Source organism: Limulus polyphemus, unplaced genomic scaffold (assembly GCF_000517525.1).
Source record: "Limulus polyphemus unplaced genomic scaffold, Limulus_polyphemus-2.1.2 Scaffold7834, whole genome shotgun sequence".
NCBI lineage: Eukaryota > Metazoa > Arthropoda > Merostomata > Xiphosura > Limulidae > Limulus > Limulus polyphemus.
In genome coordinates this window covers 12,051-24,799 of record NW_013673444.1, presented here as the reverse complement: position 1 = coordinate 24,799, position 12,749 = coordinate 12,051, and the positions used below count along the sequence as shown (strand labels likewise).

The window sequence follows — 12,749 nt, the reverse complement described above, 5'->3', positions numbered from 1 at the left end:
AAATACTATAAACTATTTTTTTTTAATTTCTACATTGTAATCTTTAATCATGTCCTCGCAAACAAACCCGTGAATTTTTTGGGGGCAGACCTTACATCAGGAGGGGTTATCAAACTTCCTTAGCACAATGCCCCCTGGACATTCCGCATCCTCGATGAGGTTCCCCATGAATCTATACATAGTCAGTATCTTAACAGTACTATGCCCCCTCCCCGACATTTTCCTACTGTCCCCGATTTCGTAATCTTAGCCCTAAAGTCCAAAATTTTATCGACCGCTCTCACCAAAATTAATTGCTTCCTGAGCGAAACAAGAGAGAGAAGAAAAAAAAGAAAAACCCGTGGCAGGTGTTTAGTTTTAAATGAAAAAATAAAACAAAAACAGTCCACAACAGAGTTGTTAATATCCCCTTCGCCCCGCTCGTGGAGATCACGTTAAATTAAAGGGACCTGACCTAAGGATCTTTCATGCAGCCAGCAATGATTCTAGAGGAGCACCAAGTCGCAGAAGTAAAACTCTTTTTAAAATATATTCATTCTTACTACTGGAGAATAACTATACAGTTTTCGCGAAGTAATAAATGTTTTAAAATTACAGTTATTATAAAACAGCTTAAATTTACATACAAAACATTCCAAACTGGCTTTTATTTTAGTTATATATTTTAAGACATTAAAAAAATATCTAAACGTGCTAAAAAAAGCCAACAACAACAACAGAGAACCAGACTTTCCGGCATCATTTCCTTGTGACCGAACTTCTCGTGATCTTTGCGAAGGCTTAGGATAAGCCTACGCGGAGCTTCGATAATCCGTTAATACAGCGGCTAAGAGCCCCATCCGTCTGAGGCTGTAGTAAATGTAATAATACACGGTACGAGATTCTAACAACAGTTGCTAGAACAATCTGACTGTTCTCGAAAACATTTGTACAAATGTTTTGGCTCGTAATTAAACCGGAGGATAAACCCCCAAAGGCAAAAATAAATGTGTTTTTTTGTTATAACTTTACATAAAAGTTTTCTGTGTTTATTTGCACTGTTTCTATAGTATCGGGTAATGATTATCAGTGTTGATCTCTACTTCACCAAGTTATAACCACAATCTCCTCTTATTTACATCGAGAACTTGGTGTAAAAAAAAATACGTAGTAGTAATGATAAAGTAGTAAAGAGTTGAATAAGGTAAAAATAGATTAAATAAGTTATGTAACCAAATAACTGTAGGCTGCTGAAAAACAGTTGTTCGGTGGTTCGAAATTAGGGACGGCGCAATGCAACCTATTATGCGTACTGGCAAATGTAATATGACAGAGCCCCATTACTGGGGGAATAGTGGATTGCGATTTAGTCGGTGTTAAAACCTCCTCTCGCGTGCAAGCATGACCATAATGGGGGAAGGGTGGATTGCGATTTAGTCGGTGTTAAAACCTCCTCTCGCGTGCAAGCATGACCATAATGGGGGAAGGGTGGATTGCGATTTAGTCGGTGTTAAAACCTCCTCTCGCGTGCAAGCATGACCATAATGGAATCACTGATCCAGAGGATTCTAATCCTAGACCAACCTTGATTTTCATAATGCTATTTTCTATTTTAGGTATTTGATCTTTGATCTTTAAGATAAAAAAGAGGAATGCATGATCAAGACTGATATTCATGTTGTTGTTTGTGTTCTCCTCGAAACTGGTAAAATAGATTTGGCAAATCTTGTAATATACGAAAATCATTTGAAGTGATGCTTGAATTTTCTAAAATGTAAGTCGAGAGCCAGAAAACAGTATTTTTATGTTACAACGACCCTTCAGTGGTAAGTCTGAAAGTTTATAACGTAAAAAATCGGGCTTAGATACCCAGCTTGAGCACAACTTTGTTTTTAACAACTAACAAAAAGACAAATACTATAACATGAAAAATTCAACCGATGGCATTGCTTAGAACTATTTTTTTTCAAGTGGAAGAACACATGCTCTTTGCAAAACGTTATGTGACTGACCGATAAACCCACAGTGACTGTAACACCTAAGAAATTTGGTAATTGGATAAATATTTCCATTTTGTTTGGATAATTATTGTTATATTATAAAAGCTAGATGTCGATTCATAACTTGGACTAATGTTTCATTCATAACGTGAACTAATGTTTCATTCATAACGTGGACTAATGTTTCATTCATAACGTGGACTAATGTATTATTCATAACGTGGACTAATGTATCATTCATAACGTGGACTAATGTATTATTCATAACGTGGACTAATGTATCACCCATAACGTGGACTAATGTATCATTCATAACGTGGACTAATGTATTATTCATAACGTGGACTAATGTATCACCCATAACGTGGACTAATGTTTCATTCATAACGTGGACTAATGTTTCATTCATAACGTGGACTAATGTATCACCCATAACGTGGACTAATGTTTCATTCATAACGTGGACTAGTGTGTCATTCATAACGTGGACTAATGTATTGTTCATAACTTGGAGTAATGTGTCATTCATCACTTTGACTAGTGTGTCATTCATAACGTGGACTAATATGTCATCCATAACGTGGACTAATGTGTCATTCATCACTTTGACTAGTGTGTCATTCATAACGTGGACTAATGTATTATTCATAACGTGGACTAATGTTTCATTCATAACGTGGACTAATGTATCACCCATAACTTGGACTAATGTTTCATTCATAACGTGGACTAATGTATCACCCATAACTTGGACTAATGTTTCATTCATAACTTGGACTAATGTTTCATTCATAACGTGGACTAATGTATCATTCATAAGTTATCCACTTATGAAATCTCGTACAAGAAAATTATAACTAGAAACATTCTATTTTTTTACTTCCGTTTACGTCTTCGCGCAGACTATTAGAGCAGATGTCTACTGTAACTCTATGTATAGAACACTAAACACTTCACTTGATCCGTGTAAATACGAGAAGTGGGCCATCTACTCTATGTTCTAATAAGGTTATCAGGTATTACGTGTAGTAAACCATTTATCAAAAAACAAAAACTTTTTAAACGAGATCCCCTCCCCGTTGGCACAGCAGTATATCTGCGGACTTACAACGTTAGAAACCGGGTTTCGATACCCGTGATGGGCAGAGCACAGATAGCCTATTGTGTAGCAGGTTTGTATTTGAAAATTTGCATTTGTAATACCACTGTTATTTTTTTGTTCAATCATGAGGTCATAAACAGACAACATTATGAATATTTTCGCTTCTTGTTAATGTGGTCACGTGAAGGCAAACTGAGAATGAGATATAATTTTCTGAACCCACGTCGTCATTTATTTATGTAGATTAGAATTCGACTTAAATCTGGCAAAATCTGATTGCTCTAGTGATAACAATGAGAATTAACATTGTTTGTATCTAATGGTACTTTTGTCACAATATCTCAAGCTCTTTATAATGCTAACAAATATAAACTTTCTCTCAACATTTGATCGATCATTGTTTAAAATGAAAACAACAACCAATCAGATTAACTGGAACACAGTGGAACAAGAATAGTTTGTTTGTTTGTGTTTTTAGTGCAAAGCTATGTAATGGGCTGTCAACTGTGGGGAATCGAACCCTGAGTTTTAGCGTTATAAGAAGAGTGTAAAAAGCAACGCCACTGTGGTTTAAGATGCGCAGAACAAACAACAGTATCAGAAGTGGATTTAGTTAATAAGTCACATTATACATCTAGAAAAAACACATATCCACGTTAAACACTCCATAATCTGTACCTAATTCACTATCATATTGTGACACAGGTAGCGACATTGTGATATAATATATTCTATATATATCTTTAAAATGACACAAAGTTGTTTGTCGTGAGCTAAATATTCAAACTGATACTACTTTGTTTGCTTCTACAAACTGGTATTCAAATTTAATAGGAAAATGTACTTTTTTCTAAAGATTATTAGTTTTGTAATTTCCTGCTCCTACTCCCCAACAGTTGTCCTCCGGTGGGTTAGCGGGAAATTTATGGGCTTACAACACTAAAATTCGAAGTTTGGTTCCCCGCGGAGGACACAACAGATAGTCCAATGTGGCTGTTCTCTCAAAACAAACAAACCCTAACACTTATAAATACTGTCTCGATCAGCAGCCCTCAGTGGCACAGCGGTAAGCCTGCGGACTTACAACGCTAGAAACCTGGTTTCGATACCCATGGTGTCAGGGCACAGATAGCCCATTGTGTAGCTTTGTGCTTAACTACAAACAAATCTGCAAAATAGAAACCTTGGATGGTAAATTTGGAATGACGAAGCGTGAGAACGACTGAAAACCGTTATAGGTTGTACTAAGAGTAGTGAATTACGTCCAATGGTTAGGGTTCTGTTTCATGACGTCTGTACTGGTGATAAGTTTGCTTTCTTTAATATATTCTTGATATGTCGATATCTTGATATTAAATTTGGAGGTGCCTGTCGTCTCGATGTGTGAGAAGAAAAACCAACAGGGTTTCTATTCCTGTTTCTATGCTGTTTAAATTCTTCTTTTATTGAAACATAAATTACAAATTAATTTACTGTTGCCAAGAGAGATAAAGAGAAGCATATTTCCTTAACAGCAACAACAACAACAAAAGATTCTAATGTTGCCTGTATTCATAATTAAAAGGGTTATATTGACAAAGAAACTTCAAACTGATCTGTTGTTGTCAATGGATATAAAAAATAAGTATTTCTAATTAAAAAGAATGTTAAAATGTATGTTTTTATACAGAAGTAAAAAAGAATGTTAAAAAACATTCTTTTTTACTTCTGTATAAAAACATACATTTTAACATTCTTTTTTACTTCTGTATAAAAACATACATTTTAACATTCTTTTTTACTTCTGTATAAAAACATACATTTTAACATTCTTTTTTACTTCTGTATAAAAACATACATTTTAACATTCTTTTTTACTTCTGTATAAAAACATACATTTTAACATTCTTTTTTACTTCTGTATAAAAACATACATTTTAACATTCTTTTTTACTTCTGTATAAAAACATACATTTTAATGTTAAAATGTATGTTTTTATACAGAAGTAACACGATTCCTCTTTATTAGCAAGTAAAAAACCCGAAGTTAGTTTGCTATTTTTAAGAAAGTTAAAATATCTTTCTTCAAGTATCAAACGTGTGTGTTTTTATAGAATTAACAAGATAACGCTTTACATTTTTTGCTGCTACCAGGAAGTTAAAAACAAGTATCTTTAATTGACAGGGATCTGAAATTTGCAAACGACACTTTTGTTAGTATCATACATTATAAGTTACCGTGTTTATGGGCATATGTATCTTATACTACTTACTAAATGTTTGTTTGAAGTTAAGCACAAAGAGTTACACAATGGGCTATCTGTGCCCTGCCCACCATGAGTATCGACACCCGGGTTCTAGCTTTGTAAGTCCGAAGACATGCCGTTGTGCCACTGGGGGAGGGGGGGTACTAAATGAGATGAATGTTAGGCAACAACGATACCCCCCAACAACGTTGTCAAATACTGTTACGAAAACTGAGCAAACGCCCTCGTGGGATAATCGGTTATGTGTCTTGTACAGCTGGCTGTTAATACATAGGGCAATTCTTTTAATATCAATCAGCATAGGGCAATTCTTTTAATATTAATCAGTATAGGCCATTTTTTATTATATCAATCAGCATAGGGCAGTTCTTTTAATGTTAATCATCACGGGGCAATTCTTTTAATATTAATCAGTATAGGGCAGTTCTTTTAATGTTAATCAACATAGGGCGATTATTTTAAAATTAATCAGGATAGGGCAATTCCTTTAAAATTAATCAGCATAGGGCAATTCTTTTAATATTAATCAACATAGAGCAATTATTCTAATATTATTCAGCATAGGTCAATTATTTTAATATTAATTAGCACAGGTCAATTATTTTAATATTAATCAACATAGAGCAATTATTTTAAAATTAATCAACATAGGTCAATTATTTTAATATTAATCAACATAGGGCAATTATTTTCAAATTAATCAGCATAGATCAATTATTTTAATATTAATCAACATAGAGCAATTATTTTAAAATTAATCAGCATAGGGCAATTCTTTGAATGTTAATCAACATAGGGCGATTATTTTAAAATTAATCAGGATAGGGCAATTCCTTTAAAATTAATCAGCATAGAGCAATTCTTTTAATATTAATCAACATAGAGCAATTATTTTAAAATTAATCAGGATAGGGCAATTATTTTAGAATTAATCAGCATAGGTCAATTATTTTAATATTAATCAGCATAGGTCAATTATTTTAAAATTAATCAGCATAGGGCAATTATTTTAGAATTAATCAGCATAGGTCAATTATTTTAATATTAATCAGCATAGATCAATAAGTTTAATATTAATCAGCATAGATCAATTATTTTAATATTAATCAGCATAGGGCAATTCTTTTAACATTAATCAACACAAGGCAAATCGTTTGATATTAATCAACATAGGGTAATTATTTTGATATTAATCAGCATAGGGTAATTATTTTAATATTAATCAGCACAGGTCAATTATTTTAATATTAATCAGCATAGATCAATTATTTTAATATTAATCAGCATAGGTCAATTATTTTAAATTAATCAGCATAGGGCAATTATTTTAAAATTAATCACCATAGGGCAATTATTTTAAAATTAATCAACATAGGGCAATTATTTTAAAATTAATCAGCATAAGGCAATAATTTTAATATTAATCAGCATAGGTCAATTATTTTAATATTAATCAGCATAGGTTAATTATTTGAATATTAATCAGCATAGGTTAATTATTTTAATATTAATCAAGATAGGGTAATTATTTTAATATTAATCAGCATAGGGTAATTATTTTAATATTAATCAGCATAGGGCAATTCTTTTAACATTAATCAACACAAGGCAATTCTTTTAAAATTAATCATCACAGGGCAATTATTTTAATATTAATCAACACAAGAGCAATTATTTTAATATTAATCAACGTTGGGCAATTATTTTAATATTAATCGGGATAGGGCAATTCAGTTAATATCAACCAAGATAGGGCAACTCTTTTAATAATAAACCGACTCCCACAACAGCTTTGTCAATTCTATGGCTGTGAAAATAGTTTTGATGATAATGTAGACGAGTCGTGCATCACCTAGTAGAAAGTCTGTCTGTCCGATTTGTTAGTCCGTGGATTTATAGCCGTTTACGGTGGGTGCTGTTGAAAATAGCTACCTTCCCTATCACAAGATGTCAGTGAAACTCAGGAACGTTGCTCATTGTTGGTTCCAATTTCGCGTGTACAGTTATTACTTAAAGTGTCGTAAAAATGGATGTACGTCGTACATCTCAGGAAATCAGTCGTTTGTAATTATTTGTAATTATTAGATAAAATTTAAGGCACTTTAATCGTCAGTTTTTCTTCTATAATAAATATTTACAGAAACAAAAACTGGCATTTTGACCTGTCTGAAGTACTTCCTGTCGTGTACTTCTGACTGACAATAGGATCTTAATCTGGAGTACTTCCTGTCGTGTACTTCCGACTCACAACAGGATCTTAATTTGGAGTACTTCCTGTCTTATTATTTATATATGAACATTACATGTACTTCCGACTGACAACAGGATCTTAATCTGTATTCCCTTCTGTCTTATTATTTATATACGAACATTACATGTACTTCCGACTGACAACAGGATCTTAATCTGTATTCCCTTCTGTCTTATTATTTATATACGAACATTACATGTACTTCCGACTGACAACAGGATCTTAATCTGGAGTACTTCCTGTCTTATTATTTATATACGAACATTAATTACATGTACTTCCGACTGACAACAGGATCTTAATCTGTAGTACTTCCTGTCTTATTATTTATATACGAACATTAATTACATGTACTTCCGACTGACAACAGGATCTTAATCTGGAGTACTTCCTGTCTTATTATTTATATGGGATCATTAATTACATGTATTTCTGACTGACAACAGGGTCTTAATCTGTTAAAAACAGAAAAGTTAGACGAAATAATTAACGCAATATATAGGTGAGCGACATCTTATGAACGTTATAGACAGATATAATGTTCAGGGAAATAGGTGGAAGAAGCTTTGTGGTATATACATATATTTAAAGTACAGTTTAAGCAGATATAAAGTTATTCAGGTTTCTGGTTTATTAACAACCTGTGGTCGCTCACTGTAAGTAAGCTAGTACAGAGTTCTGGTTTACTAACAACCTGTTGGTGCTCACTGTAAGTAAGCTAATACAGAGTAAGTCGGTTTCTGGTTTACTAACAACCTGTGGTCGCTCACTGTAAGTAAGCTAGTACAGAGTTCTGGTTTACTAAAAACCTGTGGTCGCTCACTATAAGTAAGCTAGTACAGAGTAAGTTGGTTTCTGGTTTACTAACAACCTGTGGTCGCTCACTGTAAGTAAGCTAGTACAGAGTAAGTCGGTTTCTGGTTTACTAACAACCTGTTGTTGCTCACTGTAAGTAAGCTAATACAGAGTAAGTCGGTTTCTGGTTTATTAACAACCTGTTCTTGCTCACTGTAAGTAAGCTAATGCAGAGTAAGTCGGTTTCTGGTCTATTAACAACCTGTTGTTGCTCACTGTAAGTAAGCTAATACAGAGTAAGTCGGTTTCTGGTCTATTAACAACCTGTGGTCGCTCAGTGTAAGTAAGCTAATACAGAGTAAGCCAGTTTCTGGTCTATTAACAACCTGTGGTCGCTCAGTGTAAGTAAGCTAATACAGAGTAAGTCAGTTTCTGGTCTATTAACAACCTGTGGTCGCTCAGTGTAAGTAAGATAGTACAGAGTAAGTCAGTTTCTGGTCTATTAACAACCTGTGGTCGCTCAGTGTAAGTAAGCTAATACAGAGTAAGTCGGTTTCTGGTTTATTAACAACCTGTGGTCGCTCAGTGTAAGTAAGATAGTACAGAGTAAGTCGGTCCGTTTTTTTTAGTCAGATGGATTTATGCATTCCTACATATGAATTTCGTTTGATTTAGCTGTCGCGTCCAACTGAAACCGAAATAGATGTTTTTAAAGGATAATGGGCTCATCCAACACTCCTCGACCTCACTAACAGATCAAAATACAGCATATTAAAAACCCATCAAAGTTTTCTATAACATTTTCAAACGTCTAATGTTAGGTTAGGAATATTATTGATAATGTACTTGAAACCAAAACTGGTTTGACTTCACGAGTGTACTTAGAGGACATTAAAACAGAACAACGCACGTAAAGGGTATCTATTATTTTAAGATAACGAGCTTAGCCTTAAAAAACGAGACAAAACAAAGTAGTTTACATAAGCGTTGGTTTAGAATTTTTTTATGAATAATACATAAATCGATTATGTAAATAAGCGGCACGAATATTACATGCGTAAAAATATACGATTAATTATATTGAAAGTTTAAAAGTAAATAATTTGTAAACGTTTTAAGAACATTAAGTATACAGTTTATAAGAACATTAAGTATACAGTTTATAAGAACATTAAGTATACAGTTTATAAGACTATTAAGTATACAGTTTATAAGAACATTAAGTATACAGTTTATAAGAACATTAAGTATACAGTTTATAAGAACATTAAGTACACAGTTTATAAGAATATTAAGTACACAGTTTATAAGAATATTAAGTACACAGTTTATAAGAATATTAAGTACACAGTTTATAAGAACATTAAGTACACAGTTTATAAGAACATTAAGTATACAGTTTATAAGAACATTAAGTACACAGTTTATAAGAACATTAAGTACACAGTTTATAAGAACATTAAGTATACAGTTTATAAGAACATTAAGTACACAGTTTATAAGAACATTAAGTACACAGTTTATAGGAACATTAAGTACACAGTTTATAATAACATTAAGTACACAGTTTATAAGACTATTAAGTATACAGTTTATAGGAACATTAAGTACACAGTTTATAAGAACATTAAGTACACAGTTTATAAGAACATTAAGTACACAGTTTATAAGAACATTAAGTACACAGTTTATAATAACATTAAGTACACAGTTTATAAGAACATTAAGTATACAGTTTATAAGAACATTAAGTACACAGTTTATAAGAATATTAAGTATACAGTTTATAAGAATATTAAGTACACAGTTTATAAAAACATTAAGTATACAGTTTATAAGAACATTAAGTACACAGTTTATAAGAACATTAAGTATACAGTTTATAAGAACATTAAGTACACAGTTTATAAGAACATTAAGTACACAGTTTATAAGAATATTAAGTATACAGTTTATAAGAACATTAAGTACACAGTTTATAATAACATTAAGTATACAGTTTATAAGACTTTCATGTACACAGTTTATAAAACTTTTAAGTAAGTTAGTTACTATTGTATGTTTTTACAAATGTTTCACTGTAATATTAAGAATAGCAAGCGAGATATTAAGTAAACATCGTAACGTCAGCAGCTAAATGATTTAAATCAGAGTCAGATTTGAAGGTGGTACTTACTCATTCTTCACGTGTAAATCTGAAACATCAACCAAAACTCAGAATAACGTAAATTTCTCACTCACCTCGAACAACGGGCGTTGATACGGTCAAGATAAACGGAAATAGCTTTTTTTCCGAGGTGAGGCTTGCAGTGTTCTAAACGTGGCAGGAAACAGACAGGAGTACCATAAATGTTCAAACACACTCACACCACTCTTCTGGTTGTGTCATCTGTTTCAGAGAACAACATCGTTGTTGGACTTGCACCTTCTCGAATAAACCGGTGGCGCCATCTGGACCATGTCACTTTAATACTCTTCCCTAGAAATCAGTGCGCCTCGTTGTTTGGGAAGTTATATTTCTTGACTTTGTGTGAGAACTGGAAAGATACAAAAAAACATTTATTTTATCTGTTTGGTTTAGATACAGAGTTACACAAACATTTCACTCTTTTTAAATATTCATATTTGTTTGATAGTTCTACGTATATTATAAACAGAGTTCCAAAGACTGAAAACAAACCTAAGCTTTTATAAAACTCAAGATTAATTCAATTTATCGTGTAACAAATATTTCAGCAAAAACGAATATTGTTGATCAAAACGAACCAGCAAACCTATACCATACAATATGTTGTTGCATATATTTTAAATGTTGTTGTGTATATTTTTAACATTGTTGCATATATTTTAAATATTGTTGCATACATTTTAAATGTTGTTGCATACATTTTAAATATTGTTGCATATATTTTAAATGTTGTTGCATATATTTTTAACATTGTTGCATATATTTTAAATATTGTTGCATATATTTTAAATGTTGTTGCATATATTTTAAATAGGATAATCTGTAAAACGTTTAGAGCATATTGCCCTACACAGCTGATTAGCAACCTCTTACACTAGGCATTATTTTTTACAAATAAGCTATTATTGAAAAAAAGAAAAAAGAACACTTTAATTTAGGTTAGTTGCGTGGAAAATATAATAAACCAAAAATAGTCTAAACCTGGAAAATATAATAAACCAAAAATAGTCTAAACCTGTATATCTTTGTGATTTTGCCTCTTCTAAAGTGATAGTTAACTGAAAATAAAAGAGAAATTAATTTATTATTACGTTGTGTGAAATTAAAGATGCCTATAACGTATATTGACTAAAAGTAAAAGTAAAATTAATTACGTGGTGTGAAGTTAAAGGTGTCGAAAGCGTAAATTAAGTAAAATAAAAGGGAAATTAATTACGTAGTGTGAATTTAGGAGAGTGGATTAAATTATGGTAATTTTTTATGTTATTATAGTTTTGATATTTTATTATAAAGAAAGGTGATCAAGTTATCAAGAAGACAATGTCTACCTTGAACTCTAGAACGTTTATAAAATAGGAAGTTGGTGAAAAGAATTGGAGAGAAATATACAATTATACAAATATACAATTATACAGATATACAAATATACGAATATACAAATATACAATTATACAAATATACAATTATACAGATATACAAATATACGAATATACAAATATACAATTATACAAATATACAATTATACAGATATACAAATATACGAATATACAATTATACAAATATACAATTATACAAATACACAATTATACAAATATACAATTATACAAATACACAATTATACAAATATACAAATATACAATTATACAAATATACGAACATACAATTATACAAATATACGAATGTACAATTATACAAATATACAATTATACGAATATACGAATATACAATTATACAAATATACAAATATACGAATATACAATTATACAAATATACAATTATACAAATATACAATTATACAGATATACGAATATACAATTATACAAATATACGAATATACAATTATACAAATATACGAATATACAATTATACAAATATACAATTATACAAATATACAATTATACAAATATACAAATATACAATTATACAAATACACAATTATACAAATATACAATTATACAAATATACAATTATACAGATATACAAATATACAATTATACAAATACACAATTATACAAATATACAATTATACAAATATACGAATATACAATTATACAAATATACAATTATACAAATACACAATTATACAAATATACAATTATACAAATATACGAATATACAATTATACAAATATACAATTATACAAATACACAATTATACAAATATACAAATATACGAATATACAATTATA

At 31.0% G+C, this 12,749-nt stretch overlaps 1 protein-coding gene across 1 annotated transcript; it reads right to left on the bottom strand.

The window, feature by feature from the left end:
• Positions 1 to 2,070: 2,070 nt before the first annotated feature.
• On the bottom strand, positions 2,071 to 2,796 carry LOC106474902. The gene has a single exon (XM_013935598.1). It carries the CDS (start codon positions 2,794 to 2,796, stop codon positions 2,071 to 2,073), a length of 726 nt encoding a protein of 241 aa, XP_013791052.1.
• Between the last annotated feature and the right edge of the window lie 9,953 nt (positions 2,797 to 12,749).

What these genes read in the sequence shown, in the direction of transcription:
- LOC106474902 (XM_013935598.1), bottom strand. Translation starts at nt 2,796, where the DNA reads ATGAATGATACATTAGTCCACGTTATGAATGAAACATTAGTCCAAGTT.